The sequence below is a fragment of the Strongylocentrotus purpuratus genome, unplaced genomic scaffold (genome assembly GCF_000002235.5).
Source record: "Strongylocentrotus purpuratus isolate Spur 01 unplaced genomic scaffold, Spur_5.0 spur5_scaffold_2, whole genome shotgun sequence".
NCBI classification, from domain to species: domain Eukaryota; kingdom Metazoa; phylum Echinodermata; class Echinoidea; order Camarodonta; family Strongylocentrotidae; genus Strongylocentrotus; species Strongylocentrotus purpuratus.
The window spans coordinates 23,806,081-23,831,978 of NW_022145605.1; the positions used below are offsets into that span (position 1 = coordinate 23,806,081).

General features: G+C 38.1%; 2 protein-coding genes across 3 annotated transcripts in view; one reads left to right on the forward strand and one right to left on the reverse strand.

Annotated features, from left to right (window-relative positions):
- Positions 1–206: 206 nt before the first annotated feature.
- LOC582130 (eukaryotic translation initiation factor 3 subunit C) lies at positions 207–19,566 on the forward strand. The gene is made up of 20 exons (XM_030992024.1): positions 207–330; positions 1,159–1,394; positions 2,216–2,411; positions 3,750–3,866; positions 4,920–5,063; positions 5,739–5,845; positions 6,351–6,504; positions 7,422–7,684; positions 8,105–8,201; positions 9,181–9,293; positions 9,986–10,109; positions 10,675–10,954; positions 11,883–12,079; positions 12,755–12,880; positions 13,474–13,624; positions 14,280–14,523; positions 15,399–15,464; positions 16,509–16,596; positions 16,983–17,442; positions 18,493–19,566. Exons 2-20 carry the CDS (start codon positions 1,231–1,233, stop codon positions 18,528–18,530), a joined length of 3,129 nt encoding a protein of 1,042 aa, XP_030847884.1. The 5' UTR covers positions 207–330; positions 1,159–1,230; the 3' UTR covers positions 18,531–19,566.
- A 2,797-nt stretch (positions 19,567–22,363) lies between these two features.
- Positions 22,364–25,898, reverse strand: part of LOC115918832 (lissencephaly-1 homolog) — a 35,643-nt gene continuing 32,108 nt past the window's right edge. For both annotated transcript variants that reach the window (XM_030992026.1, XM_030992025.1), the window contains one exon: positions 22,364–25,869. In XM_030992026.1, coding sequence (XP_030847886.1) covers positions 25,796–25,869 — 74 coding nt within the window. In that variant the 3' untranslated portion in view covers positions 22,364–25,795. The remainder of the gene's footprint in view (positions 25,870–25,898) is intronic.

Below are 25,898 nucleotides of genomic sequence, written 5' to 3' on the forward strand. Positions count from 1 at the left end.
AGTTTATTTATATTTATCCGGCGAAAAACACTGATAAGGCGAAATCAATGGTGTTGAGTTTATTTGGGCCGACTCTTTCAACATCTTCCATGCACAGCAGTTGCACGTGTGACTGCTGCATATGGAACCTTGGCATGGAGCAGAACAGAACATGCGTACGAGCGCGCGGGATATACTAGCGCAAAGTTCCTTCGTGCTTATAATTTGATCAACCACTCAGGCAGGTATTGAAATGAGTTCGTTTTATGCGCTATTATATCACTCCTGTGAGAGCGCGCGCAATGCATTCATTCAACATATGCAATGGCGGCCATTCCGTTCTGAGGAGAGGTAAGTAGACCAACATATTGCTGCCTGAAAATCGCCAAAATAATGTTGTCTTTACGAATTTAATGTTAAGAATAAGTACTTAATATCTTAAACTATCATGTTGGATGCTTGATTTCAATATTCTCTTCTCGGCCCTCTCTGTAAAAGTGAAATTATGAATGTCTAGCTGGACGAGCGCGAGTGAGGATTGCAGGAATGGCTCGATTGACTGTGTGATCTGCAATGCAAAATCATTGTGACTGTGAATTGTGTTGGAGCAATTTGTAACTTGGATTTTTAATCAATCCTACCTGCCAACGTCATTGGACTGTATTTGAATATATTTTACCTTATGTTCTATGCTTTGTGTAAGGCAAATGCCAAAGCTGTCGATATGATAATTTATTCCCCTGACTGAGCTGTGCCTGCCGACACGACGCTAGGGCGAGGACCGTGTTGCATGATTGATTGACGTGTTTGTGTTTTGTGCATGGCTGGGTTAAGTTATATTTCAGAGCCCATTTTGTACCCCTTTTCATGCAAACAGCCATAGGGTTTGTTTTTTGTGTGGAAAGTGTTCTTTAAAGTATTCAAAATAGCGGGTCATTTTAAAGTCCACCGACAGAAAAGGCCATGTTACTTAATCCTCAATTTCATTTATTATTCAGTTTTCATTTTCTCCTCTCCCTTCCCCCTCTCTCTTTCTCTCTTTGCTTTTCAACAATAGATTACAAATGTGGGTCTTACATTATTCATAATTCCCTTCTTGATATTTTTTGCATGATATTGTATTAAACCAAGTCAAAAGTTCATTAATGGATTTTCTCCTTGTTTTTGTTTTTTTCCCAGATAAATCTGTACTCCACCAATCAGTGGCAAATATTTTTCAAGGAAGCTGGTAGAAAGTGAATAGCATCCACGATGGCATCGCGATTCTTTGCAGGAGGATCATCGACGGAAAGTGATTCGGAATCCAGTGACGACGGGATCCTAGTCCCACAGAAGCAGGCCCCCTTGACTCGTTTCTTTCTGAGTGACGATGAAGAGGAGACCAAGCGTGTTGTGCGCAGTGCAAAGTCAAAAAGGTAGGCTGCATTTTTCTGGGGGGGGGGGGAATAATTTGCATGAATAGGCATGCAAGGATAAAACCTTTGAAAGAAGATTTAATTCTTTTATTCTGAATAGGTATTATTAAAGATGTTGACTTGTGCACATAAAACATTGATCAATAGAGAATGAGGTCACATTGAAAAGCTCAAAATGCAATTTCCCACAAAGTGTTTTATGTTCACATTATATCATTTTATGATCCTTTCATGATAAAAAAAAATCTTGTTGTTTCCCAGAGTCAAGTTTGACACGAAATATACTCTGCTATCTTGTTTATTGACTTTTGGGCATTACGAGCCAGCAACTGACACATCTTGCCAACAGAGGAGTCTTAAATTATGTTTATTCCAGTTTTCAGGCTTTTGCCTTATTTGCAGCACTGCCGCCTCTCTTTTTCAAGTGATGTATTGTACAAAGTAATGGGCTCCTACATGACTTGGATGATTCTTTTCCGTAAATTTGTGGCTGAAAATTAAACCTTCAGTCCTGGCTCGATCTGGTCACTGATCCTTACTTGATCTAGTCACTGATCTTTGATCCTTACTTGATCTAGTCACTGATCCTTAATTGATCTAGTCACTGATCATTGATCCTTACTTGATCTAGTCACTGATCCTTACTTGATCTAGTCACTGATCCTTATTTGATCCAGTCACTGATCCTTACTTGATCCAGTCACTGATCCTTACTTGTTCTAGTCACTGATCCTTATTTGATCTAGTCACTGATCCTTACTTGATCTAGTCATTGATCCTTACTTGATCTAGTCACTGATCCTTGCTTGTTTCCTTTGTAGACATGACGAGATATCGGAGTTCATCAAACAGATCAAAAATCAGAAGAAGATACGAGATGTCTCCCGGGTCCTGACCAGTTTTGAGGAGATGATGAAAGTGTATACCAAGGCTCAGAATGTGCTCAACACCGACGATGGCCAGTGCCCTCGGTTCTACATCCGTTGTCTTGTGGAACTGGAGGAATTCGTCAATGAAGTAAGTTGTGCAGGAAAATTGGTTTCCTGTTTGTTTGTTTGTTGTTGTTCTTTCCCCGATTATACCCCTATTTTCCCTTTTTTCCCTGAATTTTCCTATTTTTTCCAAATTTTCTTACTCCAAAGTGGGGGGAATGTTGTTAAATGCCATTTTTTCCCCCCGAATTCTATTTTTTTTTTTTAAACTCCAGGGGTGGTAGGTTGAGAAGGAAAAAAGTGCTCACTTTCACCCCTGGTTGTGCCGCCAAAACTACTTGGTGATTCAGCAGTCGTCTGTAATGATGGCAACTACTGTATCTGGGATGTACACATTTTTGCTGTGGTGGTCCGACATGCTCAGGCAAAATTTGCTTCATGTTTTGTCTAAGATATGTTGTTACCGCTGGAGTTGTAATAGATGGTGTTCCGATATTTGTTCAAGCAGTAAATATTCATAATAGTCAATTTGGAATCAAGACAAATGATTAGACATAGTTCCAAGAAAACCTGTACATAGATCTTGTTTCTTTTTGTTTTTTTATGTTTCATTATGATTGTTTTACCTGACTGCCAAGAAAGCATGTATATGCTAATGAGTAAACAACCTGGGGACCGATGGCTTTAAGTCCTCTTTTTAGGGAATTGGTAATGAGGATTAATGCCTTACCAAATGGCACGAGGGCAATCAGCGCATTGACTTGGTTTTGAACCTGGGACCTTCCCGTTTCAAGACCACTGGTCTACCATTGGGAATATGCCGTAACTCAGCCACATTTCATGATGATGCAAAACAAACCATCTTTCGGCTGATCATCCGTGATTAGTACTCTTGTTTCTGAAAATGTGGACTGAAGTCATTTAAAGTTGCTCAAGCGTGGGTATATAGAGGGCAGCACACGGACGTATGCACAGGAACGTAATACCCATTGGCCCAGTGTTATGTAGGGATCGCCAAGTTGCGTACTTCACGAACGACTCGTACCCACGCATGAACATCTTTAAAGAATCTTAATATTAAAAAGAGATTAGGAGCATCTTATCTGACTCTGATATGTGACTTAGGTTGTGTTATTCTTTTTAATCACATTGCTCTTTGTTTGATACTTAACTACAGTGGTCCGGTTACGTGGAATAGGTTACCTTGTGAATTACGATGTAGTATGTCAATTGAAGTATTTAAGAAACATCTCAAAACACACCTATTTACATTGTAATTAACTGCATTACATTTTCTATCATATTTTTGTTGAGTTTTAATTCATTGATGTATTTGTTTTGTAAAGCGCTTTGATCAGTTGTAAATTAAATATAGTGCTATAAAAGAAACAATTTATTATTATTATCATTATTCAAATGTTAGTTATGGGAAGACAAGAAGAAGCTGAACAAGGCCAATGCCAAGTCGCTCTCCTCGTTGAGACAGAAGCTCCGGAAATACATGAAGGAGCTCGACGCACAGATTACTAAATACAAAGATGTAAGTATTTCATGCTAAATTAAAAAGCATTTATGTACTTGTTGTAGTGATCTTCATTATTTTACCAATGAGTTTTAAGAGATGGAGTCATATCTAGCTCATTCTCTTTGTACCATTTTCAAAGCCGCCAAAAGAAAATATGTCAGGCATGTGTTTAACTGGATCTTCCTTGCAGATACATGGACAAAAGGTTCTTGCCTAGCTGGAAACTAACGGGCCACTTTCAAAGGGAGATATGCTTTTGTAATGATAATTACTTTTCGCTACCACTCATCTGATAATGCAAGCAGTACACAGTGCTTACCTTAAAAGCTCTTAAAACTGAGCCAAAAGCATTTTGATAACCGTAATTCATATTTCCGTGTGTGGATCATGCCGTTCCATTCGGTAAATAATGTTCATGTTATTCTATGTACATAATTATACATGAATTGAGTAAGGTATGATTGGGATTTCACCATAACTCGTACACATTTCATGATAATGCAAAACAAATCATCTTTGTTCTGATCGTCTATGATTAGTTATCTTGTTTCTGAAAATGTGGACTAAAGCCATTGAAAGAATCTTAACCATTAAAGAGAGACTATGAGCATCTTACTTCAATATTTTATAAATCATAATGTACTCTTTCATGTGTAGATGTTATTCATGAATTTCTTGCTGCAAAAGATGAAGCCAAAATTACCAATTTGTAAAATTGTTTGTGATAAAACTTCCGGTTTTAAATCAGATGATATATATTTTGTAATCCCATTGTAGGGACATGGTTACTGTACTCTCATAGGTGAAGGACATAACATCTGTACACAGATAGATATATATGGGACTACACAGTAAATTATTATATCTATCCAGACTGGATAAATATAATAATTTACCAAATATATCAATTAGTAGGCAGTTTCTCGGGAAAATTTGCATCATCACGTATTAGTCGAAACACATTCTTTCACATGATTGGTAATAAGAGCTTCCATTTCATTTTTTGAGAGGGGGGGGCATTTCCAAAATTGGTCTTTACCTTTAATCAAATTTCATCTCGTCGTTTAGAACCCAGATGCAGAAGACAAGGAAGAGGAGGAGCGCGAAGTGGAGAAGAAAGATGAAGAGAGCGATAGTGAAGAGGATGAACCTAAATCTGCTCCTGTCATGAAGAAGGTCGCACCTCCAAAGGTCAAACAAGAAGGAGATTATGTAAGTACCAATCAATATGTCACTCTTCCCATAGATGTCTTGATTTTGATCACTGTTAAATGTTAAACGATGATGGTCAAAATTGTAGATTTGGTAGAAATAATAATAATACATGTAATCTGGATTTATATAGCGCTAAACACAGAATTAGGTCTCTAAAGGCTTTTCAGATATTATTACTCCGGTCTCCTGATCCATTCACGCACAATGTGCACCATCTCCACTTTCTAGGAGTATTCCTACCGTATGGTCAGTTACTAACACAAATGCTTTCGTCATCCTACCGGGTCCTCAATCTGCGTTGGAAGGGATAAGAGGATAGAATTAATGATAATTCTAGTCCGGTTATCTTTAAAAGTCATGTCTTTTCCATTTACAAACACTGTTGTCGCTTGGGAATTCTATATGTATTTTTGTTGATTGTCAGTTTGGTGTACATGTACTTTGTGTGCCTGTGCCTTTCAGTGTTTGAGTTTCTTTCTTCTCATAACCTCATATGTTTTTTTAATAATTTCTAAAAATTGTTTGACATGGCTTTACATGAAGAAAGAAGACATAGCTATATTTAGTCCAAAATTTAGCTAGAACATTGACCTTCTTGGGTAGGATTTTCCACTTGAGTGATTTCAAGGGTTAAGATAACTAGATGTTACAATTATTTTGACTTTGTTACAGGATGATGAGTCTGATGATAGTTGGGATGCATCCATGTCGGAGGATTCTACCTCTGATGACGACGTACCAGGAATGACGACCCTCACAGCGGAGTACTTCTTGAAGAAGTAAGTGCTTTTCAGGACCCCAAAATATCCACAGATCTTCAACACGATGGATATGTCCCACTTGTGCATTTTAGAATAATCACTGCCGAAGTGATTGAGGTGCTTCATGAATACCTTTTAGTTTGCCTCTTGAGAAAAATACTTCCACCTGTGTATCAGACAAATGTACTGCAGTGTATAACTTTCACGAGCACGAAACTAGTATTCGTCGCGATGGGTTTTAAAATTTAGGTACAAATGACTTTTGCGCAGATAGTATTTACGAACTGGCTTATTCTGACGCTCTAATGTCTCGACAGTAGCCATCTTTGATCAACTTGCATGTGGAATGAGCCAATGTGCTTTTTGTAGTAACATATTCAGAAGTTTTTGTGAACTATACTACGTATCTGTGACAAAAGTCGACTGTGGCAGTTCAGTGTGTGTTCCATTAGTTGTCCAAAGCAGGCAAAGAGTTAGATAATGCCATCATTATGTTGTCTTCTGTCTTTTAATCTTTGCCTAGGACGACGACTGGTGATGACAAAGCCTCCAAGAAGAAGGAGCGTCGCAAGGACAGAGTGCGACCGAAAGATGAGGAAGCTTTGGAGGAGGAAGAAGAAAATGAAGACGGAGAAGGCAAATGGGAAAAGGTCAAAGGTGGCATCAAACTTGAGAAGGTCAGTTCAAGGTCACCTTCTGTGTTAAATAAGCAGGTTGTGCAGTCATAGTCATTTCTTTGAACTAACTGCTGTTCTTGAATATGTATTTAATTTTTCTTTTCTTTTTCTTTTCAGAATAATTTATCATTGTAATATTAACATCCCCCCCCCCCAAACAGCCCTAACTGGATACACGTTATCCTGTAATGATTCTTGATTTTCGTAGTGCCCTATTATTTAAATCACTGTTTATATTGAGGTATTTTGTACCCCCCCCCCCCCCAGTTTCAAGACCACTGCTTTACCATTAGGATTTTGCCATAACTCAGCCACATTTCATGATGATGCAAAACAAACCATCTTTCGGCTGATCATCCATGATTAGTACTCTTGTTTCTGAAAATGTGGACTGAAGTCATTCTTTTCAATCACATTGCTTCTTTGTTTGATTTTTCTGGTTCTTGAATAAGTATTTTTATTTTTTCCTTTTCAGAATAATAGATTACTGAATTATTTACACCCCCCCCCCCCAAACAGCCCTAACTGGATACACATTATCCTGTAAAGATTATTATTTTTCGTAGCTCCCTATTGTTTCATGAATTACTGTTTATATTGAGGTATTAAAGCAAATAATAACAAGAGAAAAGAACCCTCAACATTTTATTTGTATCTATGTGGTCTGTTTGTACTATATTCCAAATGAAAAAACAATTTGAATACAGAGTTGTCTTAATTTTCTTTTATTGTGTTCTGCACTTGCACACTAGCTATTAAATACGGCCAAAGGGAATGAAAATTGATTTGGGAGAGTTATTCTTGAGATTTTATTATTGAATATCTCTCTCATGCTTCTCTTTAAATGTTCAATTCCATTCGGTTTATTTTTTGAAAATGTAGAAATAAAGTTTGAATATTAATCTACATCCTAACAGGAGAAGCCCAAAATGTTTGCCAAGGATGTGGAGATTACCCCTACCGTTGTCCTGAAGAAACTCGGCGAGATCGTCGGCGCTCGAGGTAAGAGGGCGACCAATCGTGCAGACCAGATTGAGCTGCTGAAGGAGCTGAGGAACATTGCCAGTCAGCACAACCTCGGACTGGGCGTCGACCTGAAGGTAGCCTTCCACGTCATGTCGGCCGTCTTTGATTACAATCCTAACGTGGCCACGTGCATGAAGCCTGCCATCTGGGAAATGTAAGAATTGTTCATGTTTTTTTAATCAATAATAGATCAACTACCCCCCCCCCCCCCTTTCGTGCCATGTCGGCTGATTTTCTTTACAACCCTAACATAGCCACATGTATGAAATCTGATGATTGTTGAGGCCATTTTCAAGGCAGGGCAGGACTGGGGGGGGGGGGGGGGGGAGGGGGTCTATTTTTTTAAAGATGTGTATGGCTACATATCGGTGAGTCTATATTCAAAGCTTCCAACCCATTTAGTATCATAGATGAAAAATATTGATAAACAGAATTGTCTACACCTGTCCTAAGAAGGGGAGGAGGCAAGAAACTGGACCTGGAAGGTGGGAATTCAGACTCTTTTGCTCACCAAATATATGTTCTAAAGACGTTGAGAGACTGAACATTTTTTATGGGCATGCTTTCCTTGCAGGTGCTTGGCTCTTATGCAGGAGATGCTTGATATCCTGATGGCCAACCCAGATGTGTTTGTCTCTGAGAACTTGAATGAAGATGCTGAAAGCCTATCAGTAAGTATTGATTGATTGATTGATTGACGAATGAACAGGCATCAGTTGAATAAAAGTATGGAAAGGGTTCAGTTGAATGAAAGTATGAACAGGGTCCAGTTGAATGAGAGTATGAACAGGGTTCAGTTGAATGAAAGTATGAACAGGGATCAGTTGAATGAGGGTATGAACAGGGTTCAGTTGAATGAGGGTATGAACAGGGTTCAGTTGAATGAAAGTATGAACAGGGTTCAGTTGTATAAAAGTATGAACAGGGTTCAGTTGAATGAGAGTAGGAACAGGGTTCAGTTGAATGAAAGTATGAAGTGGGTTCAGTTGAATGAGAGTAGGAACAGGGTTCAGTTGAATGAAAGTATGAACAGGGTTCAGTTGAATGGAAGTATGAACAGGAATCGGTTGAATGTAATTGTGAAGAGGGTTCAATTGAATGAAAGTATGAACAGGGTTCAGCTGAATGAAAGCATGAACAGGGTTGAGTTGAATGGAAGTATGAACAGGGTTCAGTTGAATAAAAGTATGAAATGTGCTCTTCATCTGTTTGATGGGCAGAAACCTCCAACAAGAATGTTGTATTGAGGTTACAATTCTGTTACTGGTTGTGATATTGATGATGGTGTTGATGATAATAATGGTGATAGTGTTGATGATAGTGGTTATGGTGATGTTGACGGTGATGTCAATGGTTTATTTCAGTGGCGATGTTGGTGGTACAAGTGGTGAAGGTGATGATGATGAAAGCAATGATGATCATATTGATAACGGTGATAGTATTTCAGTTAAACCCTATTTTGAAATCAGGGAAACGTTGCCCCTCAGAGAAAGAGAGAAATTTCAGCAATTGGTGTGGATTATTCATCAGTCTGCCATGTCAGGCATGTTCTGCTTAGTTAACCTGTGAATGACTGACTGACAATAGCACTGCAGATTTATTCAGGTGATACATATGTTAACTATGAGATTTGTTCTTTCCCCAACCTAGGAGCCTCCGTACAAGGTCCGAGGTTGCATTCTGACGGTGGCTGAACGTCTAGACGAGGAATTCACCAAGATGCTTCAAGCAACGGATGCCCACTCTACAGAATATGTGGAAAGGTTAGACTAAAATGGGGTGCATGAATGAATTAGTGATTTATAACATGTTCTTTTTTGCTACTGAGGTATTCTGCATATTCTACCAAGGTTCTGTAATAGGTATCATTCTGGTCCATCCAGCACTTTCTATCATTACCGGAACTCTCGATTTTCTTGAAATTTATCCTTCCATTTTTTTCAAAAAATACCTCTTTTCCTTTAATTGGTGCATTTCTCAAAAGATCTGTGAACATACAGGTCAGCTTTGGAGAAATCTGATCTTATCCATTGATTTGTATTGAATTTCTTGCCATGGACTATGACATTTTTGTTTCAGTAAGTTTAGATCTGTTTGCAACAAAAACCGATTGTATACAGTAGGCTTGCGGCTGCACCATGTGAGAGATGGGTGAGGATTGGGAAGACCTGGAAAGGACTCTCAGTAATTTTTCTTTCTTGAAAGTGTGTAGTCCTAAAAAGGACAGTTGGCAGTCTTGAAAAAGACTATTGGTTATCTTTCTTAGCTTATAGTCCTAAGGAGAACTATAGCGCTGGTTGGAATGGATGGGTAGTAGGAGTGGCTCAAAGTTTCGAACAGGTTGACTATCCGTCTCTCGCATGGTGCAACCGCAAGCATACTGTATATCTACATCACCATGCAAGCCGATACTTATAAGCAGCATCTAAAACTGATTGTGTTGTCTGTCTTACAGGTTGAAGGATGAGACTATTGTGACAGGCCTCATCGTGCAACTGCAGTCCCATCTTGAGAATACGAGTACATCCTCCGAGATCTGCAGGGTTTACCTGAGGAACATCCAACATATCTACTACAAGGTCAGTCAGTCAGTCAACCTTCTTTGAATGGTATCAATTCAATATCCAAGCCCGAAATATAAGTATTGTACTCAAATTTGGGCTTGGACAACATTCTTAGCAAACTTATATGGGTTTAAGAAATAGCGTGGAAAGTCAATTCCATATGTTATTTCCGTATCCCACATGTAATTGAATTTTTTTTTTAAGCATCTTCTATTCCATGCAGTGAATAATGTTCATGTTATTCTATATACATGAATATGAATTGGGTAAGGTATCGTACTTCAAGAATCAAATATTAATTGGGATATATCCATAACTGAGCCACATTTCATGATGATGCAAAACAAACCATCTTTCGACTGATCATCCGTGATTAGTTATCTTGTTTCTGAAAATGTGGACTGAAGTCATCTAAAATCACAGTAAATGAGCATGAAATATTGAAGGGCAAAAAAAATCACAGTCATTTTGAAATTGTTTGCATGAGGCATGAAATGTATTGTAATTTTTGTGTGGTCAGCTCAGAACTCCCAATGGAAGTTAGTCACATAGTGATGAATATGATGTGGTTATTTTGTAGTACGACTATGAGAAGCTACGTGAACTGGAGAAGTCGCGTGCCAAGACGGAAGAAGAGAGCCAGGAAAAGACGGATGAGAGCAAGGAAAAGACAGATGAGATCCAAGAAAAGACGGAGGGAGAGGGCCAGGAAAAGACGGATGAAAGCCAAGAAAAGACGAAAGGAGAGAGTCAGGAAAAGACAGATGAGAGTGAGGGAGAAAAGAAGAAGGAAGAAGAGAAACCAACAGAAGAGGTCAAACTAGAAGAAGGAGAAGAAGAGAAAGAGAAGGGAAAGGGAGGTAAGAATTAAAGCAAATGAATAATTGTTTGTTTGTTTGTTTTTGTTTCAGGGCTTGAATTAATCCAAGGCCACTAAGGCCATGGCCGTGGATGCCCCTTTGATTGGCCTCAATGCCCCTCTCATTGGCCTTGGGAGATTTTTTGTGCCCTTTCCAATTCTTCCTATTTGTGCTGTTATATAGGAATGTGCCCTACAGAAAATTGGCCTTGCCCTAAAAATATTGAAATTTAAGGCCTGTTTGATTATATTCCTGCATTTTTCAACATAATACAAAGTAGTATACAAACTAGGTACATATATATTATCAAAAGTAAAAAAACACAACATAATGTAATCATGTAATGTAAATCCATTAAATAATTATAAAATGCATAGTTAACAAATCATTTCAGAATTGAAAAAAATGCAGGAGACCATCATCTTAAGCTAGAGCTTGAACGTGATGACGGCCTCAGGAAAGTAACCTATATGGGAGAGTATCCGAGTACTTGTCGCAGCCTTACTTTGTATAGTGATTACAACATTAACATATTCATAACTTTATTATTTTTTGTCAGAATTCATTAAAAATGTCACCAGTCGTCTGCTTCTCTGATTGTCCTACTTTCTTTTTAGAGTTGCAGTTCCCTCCCATCAAAGTTTGCACTGTGGTCCCATCAATGTATATGTTTGTTGCACCAAATTTGTGCATTCCGATGGGTTTGAATTGAAATACAGTCAAACCTGTCTATAGCGACCGCCCAAGGAAAACACAAAAAGTGGTCTTTGTAGACAGGTTCCTTCAGTGCATGTTTCAATGAGAAACCATTTTCAAGGGAAACAAAAAATGTGGTCTTTGTAAACAGGTGGTCTTTGTAGACAGATGACCACTAAAGCAGGTTTGATTGTATTTCATTTGGAATTTGTCTGTTTTCTTTGTATAATAGAAGAGGATTCTCTGACCTTGATGGACAGGATGTGCAAGTACATCTACTCCAAGGACACCACCGATCTGATCCGTACCAGGACGATGCTGTGTCACATCTATCATTATGCTATCCATGACCGTTGGTACACTGCCAGAGATCTTATGCTCATGTCCCATCTGCAACAGACCATCCAGTTCTCTGATATCCCCACGCAGGTAAGCACACTACAGTCAAACTCTTGGACCCCATTCTCACTTATTCCTAGACCGATCCAGGCTAGATTAACCCACAAGCGGTCTAGTAAGCGATCTTCTGGACCAATCCAGAAGACCACATCGGCAATGTGGTCTTCTTGACCAGTTTGCTTCCTAGATTGCCCCAGACCGATCTAGCTTGCAATGTGTACACAAATCGTGCTAGGAAGCGATCTTCAACCGGAATTGCGATTTGGCCGGTGTGTGTGTGTTATGCAAGAAATTATGTGTACAGCACTCAAAACATTTGACCCGCTGACCTTTGCAACCCCCAGCAACAGGAGCGGTTTAGCTCATTCGCACTATACCATAGCAACAAAAGCGGTCTAGCTCGTGAGTGTGTACACAAAACGAAGCGAACCTGTGGAGCAATCCGCTGGATCAGTCTAGCCTGGATCGGGCTAGGAATGAGTGAGAACGGGTTCTTAGTTCCAAATCGAAACAACACTATTCAATTTGGGGGAGGATTTGGCAACCACTGCATGGAGTTAAAGTTGGTGGAACAATTTTTTGCAAAGTACTTGGAATAAGATTTTTCATAGGTACTGCGTGATTTGATTTGATTCGATGCTCTTGTCAAATTAATAGCGAATACTAAAACAAAATGTGAAAGGTCCATTTGTTTTCTTCCTTCAGATTCTGTACAACCGTACCATGGTTCAGCTCGGTCTGTGTGCATTCCGTCATGGTAACATCAGGGATGCCCACAATGCATTGCTTGATATCCAGAGCGGAGGACGAGCCAAGGAACTTCTAGCTCAGGTAAGACAAGGATCAACCCTCTTACATTCTGCATGGCATGATTTGTAAGGCGGATATCATTTTTGTAGAGAAACTTGCATTGGTTGGGGTATTCATAACATGTAAAATCAACATCTTCCAACCTTAAAGTGACTCTGTAACATTGCCTCAGATTCTGAAACAGAATCCTCGATTTAGCTCATGCTGCAATCATAATTATAAAACCTTTAGGTCACTCAGGAATCCCCTGACTTTTTTTACAAGACGATGGCCTGTCTAATTATCAAGATGTTTATGATTGGAAATCAAAATTTCATTTTTCGTTTTCCCAACAGATTTTATTACACTACAGTCTATTGGGGAAAATGAGTATGGTAAAACCGGTCACTCAAAGATTTCTACTTTTTTGGGGGGGGCTTCAATATTACACCATATCACAGACACTGAAAACATGCAGGGCCATGCATCTCAGATTTAACATATTTAAACGATGCCTTTATTAAGGTTCGTAGAAGCTGAAACTATGTAACGATGAATTTTGAATTTTGCAACAGGCAGTTATCATATTTCATCTTCTTGTATATTCTCCCTCATGTTAATCTCATCTGATACAGGGTCTTCTCATGAGGCAGCAGGAGCGTGACGCACAGCAGGAGAAGATAGAGAAGAGCCGTCAGCTGCCCTTCCACATGCACATCAACCTAGAGCTCTTAGAGTGTGTCTACCTGGTCTCTGCTATGCTGCTTGAGATCCCCTACATGGCATGTGAGTTCATCGAGGCTTGAGATTTCTCATTTCATATGCTAATTTCATTTCTTTTTAACTTTATTAAAAATTATTTGAAAATTATTTTACCATTTGTAAAAAAAAGATTGTAGATGATTGAGTGAATAGGCTCTGAAGTCATTCCATATCCCCCAAAAGAATTCTCATAGTTTCTTAGAAATCTGAAGAGAATTCTATTAAAACTGTTTTTGTTTGTTTTTTATTTTTTAAACTTGTGATTCAGTTACTAGTCTACTGGTTTTACTGTGAAAGGCAAGGAAAGGGGAGATGCAGAATGATGTCAATTTTTTGAATTACTGACAGGCTGATTGTCGTTTTGACATACATCAGCTATGTGGATTTTTATCTTGTCATAGTTACACTGACTGCAATCTCCCCATTATGTAGATCATTATCTCATTAACCGAAATTCCATATTAATCAATTTTCAAACATTCTGCTACTGTTTTGTTATTGTTCACCAAGGAAAGCTTCTTTGAGATTTTTTAATGAGACATTCTGATACAAGTCATGCAGTTGCTTTGGAACGACATATGGCTATCGCAAATCTGGCTTCATTCTTGACTGGTATTTGGACGCTGGATCGGTACATTTGATCATAAAATCATTTTTTCTTCCGCTACTGAATTTCCAGCCCACCACTTTGACATCCGTCGTCGCATGATCAGCAAGAGTTTCCACCACCAGCTGCGTCTGAGCGAGCGCCAGACCCTGATAGGGCCCCCTGAGAGCATGCGTGAGCACGTGGTGGCGGCCTCCAGGGCCATGCGCTACGGTGACTGGCGAGGCTGCAAGAAGTTCCTCATCAACGAGAAGATGAACATGAAGGTCTGGAACCTGTTCAAGGACTCTGACCACGTCAGGAAACTCATCACCAGGTAAGGAGGAAGGCCCACAGTATTCCTCTTATTCTGGACCCTTTTCTCAAATTCTATCGCTACCTGTGTTTTCTGTCTCTATCTGTCCCCCTCTCCATCAATATCACCAACTTCCCTGTCAACTTACTTGTTCCTTTTCTGCATACCTTACTAAATGATGATGGTTAAGAAGGCCCACAATAGTCCTCTTTTCCTGGACCTTTTTCTCAAATTCTATGGCTATATGTCTTTTATCAGTCTCTATCGGTATCTGTTCCCCTCTCCATCAATATCACCAACTTCCCCGTCAACTTGCTCATTTCTTTTCATAGTTTATTAGAAATCTGAAAAGAATAATGTTTAAACTGTTTTTTATTTGTTTTTTATTTTTTAAATTTGTGATTCAGTTATTAGTCTACTGGTTTTACTGAGTTAGGCAAGGAAAGGGGAGATGCAGAATGATGTTAATTTTTGTAGTTGTTGACGGGCTGATTGTCGTTTTGACATACATCAGCTATGTGGATTTTATCTTGTCATAGTTACACTGACTGCAATCTCCCCATTATCTCTTTACCGAAATTCAATATTATTCAACTTTTTTACCATTCTACTACTGTTTTGTTATTGTTCGCCTCGGAAAGGCTTTAAGATTTCTGAATGAAAATTTGCCCATAGGCCATAATTTAATTTCATTACATATTTAAGAATTTTGTTATGTACTCATAATACCCCAGGTAGTTTATATGTCATCTAGATCTGCTAACCATTACGTTATCCCGGAAATATTTTGTTTGCCATCATGGTTCCTTTTTTTTGGTCACACAAGGTTGGCAGCTCTGCTATTGCCCTTTACCTGTAAATCATGCGTTTGTTTGTGTTTGTTTATCTCCTAACAGGAAGATACAGGAGGAGAGCTTGAGGACCTACCTCTTCACCTACGGCAGTGTGTATGATGCCTTGAGGTAAGCTATTCCTAAGAACAGACATCTGCTTGTATTCACCTGGGACCCGTTGCACAAAACTTACCATTGATGGTAACTTTGCCATCAATGGTAATACCATGGAAACTTTGACTTTGATTGGCTGTTGAGCCCTGTTACCATGGTAGTTGCCATTGATTGCAAAGTTACCATCAATGGTAAGTTTTATGCAACGGGCCCTGGACTAGTAATTGATTAATCCATTGACTGCCAAGTTCTCTCGTTCAGGTATTGGGGTTACCTATATGTCCTATGTTTGGCTGCTTTTGTTTTATGCAGGCCTCGACCCTAACAGCGGTGCCTGAAATATAAGTTTGGCCCCAAAAAATTTGGATGTTGTTGTTGTTTTTGTTGTTTTTTTTTACATAGGGCTCATGTATAGAGACTGAAAAATTTAGTGTGGAGCCTTGCCACATGAATGAAAAACTGGTTCATCGAAACATGTTTATCTGATGAAAAATATTTAATCAAAACAAATGCAGATACCAATTGACATGAAAGAAAACCCCATAACCATTGGCAAGCTACATGTATGTAAATACACAATGGGTTATTAATTGATCGTTGTACCCCTCTGTACACATCACTTCCTGTTTGCACACTGACGATGCCAACTGCATTTTATTTTTAATCCTTTCACCGGCGGTTTATCAAACATTTTTTAGATTGTCAGTTGTGACTTTTTCATGCCCATTCAATTATGATTTGAAAACTGTCCGATAAATATTTGTTTTAAGAAATAGATATTTATTCGCTTGGTGTCAATGACAAATGTTAGCTTATAGATAACGCAATGAGTTTTATTTATTTATAAATTTATTACACATCTTTAAAAAGAAGGGTAGCCCAATCAGCAAATAAATACTGATTTTCGTTGAGGCCCTTCATAACACAAACAGGTATATACATTTCAACAAATTAAATTGTAAATAAATTTTAAAAAATTACAAAATACGACTTTTAAAAATTGCAAACCAGTTTATTATCAGAGTGTGTTATTTTTATTATCTTGTTTGTTCTCTACAGCTTGATTACTCTGTCTGACATGTTTGAGTTGGAGAAGACAGCAGTACACAGCATCGTCAGCAAGATGATCATCAATGAAGAACTCATGGTAAGATATCCTCTTGATTTTCTTTTTGTGCTGTGATATAGCTAGCTTTAATATTACGGGCAGCTAACCCATATGAACAGATAAAAACTCAACTCATGCCTAATGCAAGGCATATGATGTACCCAAACATCCAAATTAGAAGATGATGGTGGAGACTGGAGGGATGATGGTATTGAAATATTATGATTGAGTTCTAATGGTTACAGATCTTTATTTCTGCTGTATAGATCCTTGAATCACTTACCATAATAGTATATCTGTAAAGCGCTTAAGAGACATCCAAGATGTATTAAGCGCTATATAAAGCAGAATTATTATTATTATTACCACCTTGTGTTGGTCACATACGATAACATCGATACCATGTATGTTTATGTTTTGACCAGGCCTCATGGGATGAGCCAGCTGCTACCATCGTGATGCACCGCTGTGAACCAACCCGTCTCCAGCACCTCTCGCTCCGTCTAGCCGACAAGGTCTCCAACCTGGTCGAGAACAACGAGCGTCTCATCGACGCCCGCATGGGCGACAACCGCTTCAAGGGTCGCGACTTCAACAAGGACGGCAACCGACGAGAAGGCGGCTACAAGGATGGTGGCCGCGGTGGCTACAGGGGAGGAGGCAGGGACAACCGCTACCACGGAGACAATCAGGGAGGCAACCGCTACCGAGACGGAGGTGGTAGGAGGGGCGGTTACAACCGAGACGGCGGCGGCGGTAGGAGGGGCGGCTATAACAGAGACGGTGGTGGAAGAGACAACTACAACCGGGATGGCCAGAGCGGTGGATACAGGGGTGGATACCGGGGCGGATACAACCGCGGAGGTGGATATCAAGATCGAGGAGGTAAGAGAATTCTTTGATCCGGTAATCTGACATTATGCTCTATGATTTCTTTATTCAGAAGGAAAAGTTTGAGATCAATGTTGCCTTGGCATTTAAATCCTGTCTGTACTAGTTTGGCCAGGGGGATTGGACCTCTCTGCAAGGTCACTGACAGGTGGTTATCTCATCAAATCAGTTCTCAATTAACATAAGAAAAAGAGAGGATCATGGGGGACCAAGAGGCACCGTATTGTTTGCTATATAGAGGGCGCAAGTAGCTGTAAGTAGTGTAGTGGGGCTTTGAGCTTAAGGTTAGGTTTAGTTACAGAGTTGGGTCGAAGGGATAAAGTTAGCAATTCCATTAGTGTAGATGATTGACCATGGAGCATTCGGTGGCAGAGTAAACGTAGTAGAACTAATGGTTACTTAAATTGAATTATTGGTAACCATGTAATTTAAAAAGTGATGATTGTATATATTCATTGTACCATCCAGCCATGATATCATTTTATGAATAAGTAATGTATTGTATTTTGACTTTGTGTTCAACCAAATTCATTAATTCTTGATAGGTGTGATAGGGTGTTATTTACACATGTGTCACACACCGGGGGATGACGTACCCTGAAGTAGGCCTTTGCATGCTGAAGTTGGGTTTTGAGATGTGATGAAAGATTCCATATTTAAATGTGGAATGTGAGTGCCCTACAGGCTCAGCCAAGAAATGGGTAGTATTGGAGTACGTAAAGGAGATAGTATCCGATACACTAAAATCTTGCTGACAATGACAGAGAATAACAAATCTGTTTACCTGCTTTTGTAGACTAATGGGACAAACAGTGGGCCACCACAGTCAAAATTTGTCACATGTATTATTGTGTCATAGCCTATGCATGTGGATACACTCCAAAACATTGCGGTAGTCAAGGATTGCAATCTGTAGCAGGTATATAGAGATACACCGTGCATCTCTTCGCATAGACGTGTTCGGGGATCTCTATGGGCTTTGTGAAAAGCAATAACAGAGTTACTCATCAAGTATTTTCTTCCCTTTTTCTTTTGTAACTACAGGTCGAGGAAGAAATCGTGACCAGGGGCGGAACTACTAGGCAAGCTTCATGACGTCTGTCAGTAACAGGATCTTCTAAATCTCCTGTGATTCCATCTGTCTGTAGCATTGGATTTCTATTATATATTTAATAACAGATTCCATTTATCTAACTAGTGAAAATAAGAGCATAGATGTATGGTGCTTAATATTAACACAATTGTTATTTCAGACATCATCATCTTTCCATCATTAGATATTCAATTGAAAGATTTCTGTAAAATGCTCTTGTTTGTGTTTAAGATGGGGATTCTATATTCTGTTTTATTTTCTGAGATTGTTACCTATGTATGATGTCACCATCATGAAATACATCTATTAATAAAAACTAATAATGAAAGTGTTAGTCTGTTATAATGATACAAGCCTCACACCCAATAAAAAAATTGCGTACTCTTAACCTTTCATAAAGTTGTATCGTCAGTATAAATCCTGTATATGGTTATTTGGAACTCAACAGTTTCAGTAATGGTAATTCCTCGTCCCAATGTTGGCTTGACTCTTAATTTCACAACTTAAGGTGAACTTTAATCCCTTCAATTGCCATGGTTGGCAGAGGCTATCAAAAAACTCAAGTTTTTAATGATGTCTTTGTACAACGAAGGTCCACATGTTTCTTCGAGAAACGGAACAATTACTTCTTCCATTAAAACTTCAGATGTTATATGCTTAAGTTATCAATAGGAACAGGCATTTCGAGACAAATTTTCAAATCAAAGTTAATTTATGACAATTGTACAGATACTTGCTCACCAAGTAGGGATCAATTCTTGGCTTTTCCTCTATATTTTATTCCCCTAGGTTTCCTTTTTTTAGCCTGTAGTGAAATGCATGAAAGTTTGTCACTTACCAAGATGTATTTATTGGTAAATTTAGCTCATTTTGGGATTCATTGAAATTCTGATCATGTTTCAACGATACATTATTATTATTTCCTTCTTCTTTGTCTCTCAGTCTGTTGTGGTCTCAATTTATTCGAAACAAATTGAGGAGTTAATTGAATCTGTATTGAATTAAAATAAATTACAGAAGAGAAATTCAACTTTGCAATTTTGTTTTGTCAGTTTCATACAGGTTTATTTAGAAGTACGTGATTATTTGTTATGTTTATGTGTTTGTCAGAGCATTATCTAACATAGTAGCACACTCATGCTAAAAGTAAAACCTGGGGGGTGTTTCACAAAGATCCTAAGTAGAACTTAACACTAAATTGGACTTAAAAATTATGGACAGCCATTGGAGCCTTAAAATGAAATATATTCAAAAGCAGAAATTCAAGTATTTTAGACATTTTAAAAATTCCACATCAAGAACATAGAATCTCCCATGATAATAGAAAATATGAATGATTTGAATCAACATTTTATGCCTTTTAAAATAACTTTTACAAAATGTTTTCAGGGATGCTAATGGCTTTCCATAATTTTTAAGTCCAACTTAGTGTTAAGTTCTACTTAGGATCTTTGTGAAACACCCCCCAGAAGTCAACCAAAATTTTCATGAAACTAAATTCCATTAACTGGATTGATGAACAAGTGAGTGAGCTTGCCTACAAGTGAATATTGCACCTTCTTTCGCATTATTAAACATGATGAAAATGAGAAGTAATTGAGCAGAATTTAGTGACCCCCAAAACAAGTATTTGCTTCTTTTTTTTCACCAACTACTAAAAGTGAAACACAGGTTCACTAATAGTATTTAAAAAATGGTTTATTTTTTGTGAAAATATACATTACCATGGAACCATGGAAAGTGGGTGCAGGTTTTAGGGGTAGCAAACTTGTAGTGCAGAGAAAAAGTGAGAGAAAAGGAAATAAGGAAATTGTACAGCTACGAGGTAGAGAGAAATCGGTACACTTGGATAATACTGTACTAGAGAGGGTAGGAGTGAGAGAGAAAGACAAGGAGCAGAGGACAGGAGAGAGATGGGGAATGAAAAGGGGAGAAATACAAAGATAGAGATGCAGACATAAAGGTGTTTAAAGAGAGGGGAGGGGTCTATTCACACATGACTTGGTAAACCAGTTCGTTTTGTAAATGATGATTGAGAATGTAACTATACACAGCAAAGGACCTATGTGTAGCAGTCTGTTATAGATGCAACACACTTATCTTACGACTCAACAAATCCATACTTCCATTCGGTCGATCACTCAAAGAAAGACAACAACCAGATCTGGATCATTAGTGTTACACAGCATGTCACATTGTTTTAATATTGAAGCATAACACAGGCCGATTGATTCATTAAACATGACATCTTTATCATTCTAACATTATTTACACAAAAGACATTATAACATAGTTACACTTGCGCTTCTTTGCTTTAATACACATACAGGCTAACTTTGTTAAGAGATTTACATGGATATATGCAAATAGATACAATTCTTTATCTTTTTACCCCATAGATTTTCTGATGTAGACATTCCTTGTGTCTACTACATGTATATTCAAGATCTTTAAAAAAAAAAATTAATCTGCACCACTTTCAACTAAGCGCTATAGTTGATAAAGAGTAATTTTGTCAGTTAAATCATGAAAAATGTGAATTTTAATAAACTATTAGTATACAAATCAATGACTATGAATATACAATATTCAGAAAATAGTATCAATTCTTCAAAGTTCATAAAACATTTTGTGAAATGTCATGCACGCAATATGACACAAATCATATAACCTGGGCAAAGGGATGGGGAAATCAAGTTTTGGGGAATAAAAGGGAAATTAATGAAGGGAAATTAATGAGATAAAAATATATATAAAGCAATTGATAAATAGTGAAGGCAATAACGTCACAAACTGAAAACCAACTTTTTTTCTTCACATGTGGGACATACAGGTGTAAAGTGAATTGAGAATTCTTTGACTGCCCCCCCCCCCCCTGTAAGACATCACTGCTCACCTCCCCCCCCCCCCCCCCTTCCCCATTCAAGATATACATGAAGCTCTTTCCTATGGAACATAAAAAGCAATCGATGCAAAGGAAAACCCTTACATCGCCTCTTCACCTACCTGAAAAAAACAAGGCAATTAGATGTTTAGATTTGCAGAAATATGTACATCTCGGAACAATCATGATTACTAGTTAATTAATTTCTACTGTTTGCGTGACATTTATAGTTACTCTGAATGGCTTGATAGTAGCACAGTGCGTCGACAAGGGTCCCACAAAGGAAGGTGTGGCTTATAGTTCCTATCGCTTGATATATTTACGGTAGCAGTACAATTCTGTCAACTGTGACAATCTATACTAAAGGCCTTTGACACACTCGGAGCAACATGGAGCAGACTAGTAATAGCTCTGTCTCGATATTTACGAGAAAATGCTACGATGTGTTTGATGAGCAAATGAGTTGTTAGCTTGGCCGTGAAGGTAAGAAAGTGAATATCAAGCAAATTTCAAAGCGACGCCTTCCAAGATACATGTAGTTGATTCTTGAAAGCTGTTTCCTAGTATAATAGTAAATGCACCACTGGCAGACTTCTATGACACTCAGCCAAGACATTAATACAGGAGGATAACTTCCACAGCTTAATATACTGGCCTCAAAATATATCGGAGAGGACCTAAAGCTGTCCGTTCTCTGGTTGCTTACAAACAAGCATTTATGCTTTCTTAGCAGTCAGGTACAATAACCACCACTAAAAAAAAATATATAGCCTGTTATACATTATTTGATTTCATTCGTCACACTTATGTCTGCAGTTGACTTTGACAACACACCTAATTTGCTTCATGTTAATAAATTTTTGGATTCATCACATCTTAGTCTATATATTTTTTGAAGCAGCTTACTACATTTACACCAAATTTACATAAGACATGAAACATTTACATGTATGTATGTTAGTAAATTCCCATTTCCTCTTTTTTTTTTTTACATATCAGTTTATCATACAAATTGCAAATTCCCCACACGAACTCAATCACCGGAAATACCAGTTTGCGTTGAACGTTGAAGACATACATGCATGATCCCCATGAATTTCATGCTTCTGATAATAACCCCAAACATATACTGCTTTATTAAAAAACAAACTATACCATCATATTTTTTCACCCAAATACTATATACTTGTATCTGAGATTAAACGCACTGATGTGTTTTTATTTCCTCCACTTGCAACATATTCATTTTTCAAAAATATACCGACATTGCAGTAACCAGATGATACATGTATTAAGATTCACAAACCTAATGCCTATATGGTATTTAATCTCAACATTCTGTAAAATTTTACAGCTGATTAACTTATTGCATGAAAGCCACAAAGTTGATGGTGCAGTGAGCTACTCCTAAATCTACCAATCTCTAAGGTCGAACAGGGACAATGATATCACATTAACTATGGCATAATCATACTGTAATATTTATATTTAATTGTGTGCATGAAAAAAATATCCTCTGATTTTCTTTTTACAGCAATGATATCAAAACATAACATTATGATCGACAAAAAAGGGGATCCAGGGTACATTTTCCACAAGGTAAACATGAACATGGGGTCTGTGTTTCACGATATCTAATGAGGTTGCAAGTACTGACTGACACCTGAAATCAAATGTGAATTTACTGAAACGAAACAGATCTCGAAAACAGATCTAGAAACAGATCTAGAAACAGATCTAGCAAGATATGTAGGACTAATGCAACTCTTTCTCACTCTCTGAAATACAAAAAAAATATACATGTATATGTTAATATAAATAAAAGCCCTCGTGATTAGTGTCCTTAAATATATCCAACTTATAAACTGCATGCACATTACTGTAATAACTACAACAGGTAGCAAGGCAACTTAATACCATGAAGGCAGATATGATAGCAAATATATCTATTGGTTTTTCATTCATTCGTCCACAGGAACAACACAGCAGGAATGGGTTGGAAGTCAAAATTCAAATGACTTTTGAAGAATAGGTTACAATAGGCGCTCAATATACGTTTCTAAGCGCTTTACATAGTAATTTTCATTATCCCGATCGTTGGGATTTATTTTCTATTCCGCACATGGTAATGCACACCCTCCACTTCCTGGGTAGTATTCCAGCCAGGCGCCATTTTAAAAGCACACACATGCTAATCTAACCAGACTATCATTCCTACGGTATCCTAGTGAGTACCCATTGAACACCTGGGTGGAGAGAAGCAATGTAGATTAAATGCCTTGCGTAACAACACAAGTGCAGTGCCGGAGATTGAACCCACGACCTCTGCATCTCCCGACAAGTGTTTAAACCCCTTGACGACACCTCTACACACATTTTAATAATAAATTGTGTACTGATACACACTTCATTTCTACAAAAAGTTTACATGGGTAGAGTCAACATGCATATTGTCAAATTCCTAGACGATGACGATTTCACGCTGAATTACTAAACATAAGATTCAATCCTAGATAATGCCCACCTCATTATATTCATCAAAGATTCCAGCAACGCAATAAACCGGGATCATGAATGGTGTTGTCCATACTGTAAGAAACTCTGCTATCTTTTAAGAGTAGATTTGGAAGCAGGTGTCGCATAAAGAAGATGAATGCAAGGTGTGTATTCCGCCATAAATATCTAACTGACTAACTTACAATATAGTTCCATCAATAACGCGACATCTGCACCTACGTGTATCCTTTCAATTAATCGGATCATACCATGGACTGTCCTGCACGTAATCTATACAATGGTATGCAAATAGTATGCCATTCGGGGGCGTGCACCCCCCTAAAAGACACAAATACACACATTTTCATAGTCAATGGGTACAGACCATCATAACTATATATTTATAGGAGGGATGAGAGATATTCTTTGTGGAAACATGTACTACATTCATTCATTCACACATACATTACATTACACTAGCTCTAAAAGCTATTCTACAAGTCACAGACTACCTGTGTCTACAAATCTTATCAGAGACCACTCTCCAATTAAATTTAGAATTCTGTGCTTTTTATACAGCAATTTGGTAACCATTCAATATTCAATATTACTTCATATATACATCGATTAACCAAGTGATACGTTGATCGGACAGAGCGTAATAATATCATCACATGACAAGGCTCCACTTTCACCGACGCAGAATTCACATGAAATTGCTGAGCTGCTGAATATGACTGTTTAGATTTAATAATGATAGCGTTTGTCATTTTCTTGTATTCACACTGTAAACTTTACATCAAGCCCCAATCAATGACTAACAGTTTAGGCTATGTGCTACACGAAACATCCTGTCCAAAATGTATTGGCTCTACAGTAGTTCTGCATAATAAAAATAAAGAGACTTTTGACTTGTAGACAGATGGACAATGCGAACCACAAGAGGGTGTCCTTCATAACGGACAGGTTCTAGTGAAATAAAGATATACATATGAAATCAAAATGGTCGACTACAATAATGAGTGCAGCTCGTAATAGTTATATCATAGCATAATATAATAGTCCAAATAGTGTTGCCAATTTCGCACGCTTCGTAAACTCATTCACGTTAGATACATGATGCATAAGAAGCATAATTAAACGCACAAGCTACTCCTCTCCAAATACTAAATCCTCCTTCCTTACAGTCTCACTAATATCCTAAGAACCTCACTCATTGTTGACTGCATATGCTGAACAAATATTCCTGAATAGCAGTATTGCAACAAAAATAATCATCTTCTTTTTTTTTTAAACACGCCTTAAAATTGTCTTCTTCAGCTCCTCCTCTCCAGTCCGGCATTGTCGATACGTCAACATGAATGTTTAGAGAGCAAATATGGATATATGTGAAGCACTTGGTACATTGTACATCAATTGTATGATCATTGTAACTTCAATATTAGATTTCTTACTAATTAAGATCATTTGTGCATACCTCTAATCTGCTGAAATGTAGAACTAAAAAGAGAAAAATAATGCTTTCTAAATGGTGTTCTGTCCTAAATATATGCTATGTTAGCTTAATGAGCTGATGAGCGTTTATCAAATATTATAGTTGCTTCAACGAACTTGTGCTTCAATATGATTACCATTCATGCGCCGACATACAACAGATGCTTTGTGATAAGGTCTCCCTGTATGCATTCCACCCTGACTTGCCTAGTCAGTCACCCTGCTTGGTGGGTGACTCGCTGGCTGGCTATGCATTGCCTCATCATACAGGAGAGAGTAAAGAGAAGAGGAGTGAAGGTGACATAGTTGGTTACAGAGCATATCCAGGATAAACTGAGGTGGGAGAAGGGTTGCTTTTAACGATGACGGTCCGTCGGTCATCAACGGCATTCCCAGACCTTGATAGTTAGATCCACACTGCCTGTTATCACGTACGGGGCCGACCGATGGAAATCTGCCATGGAGAACAAATAATAATAATAA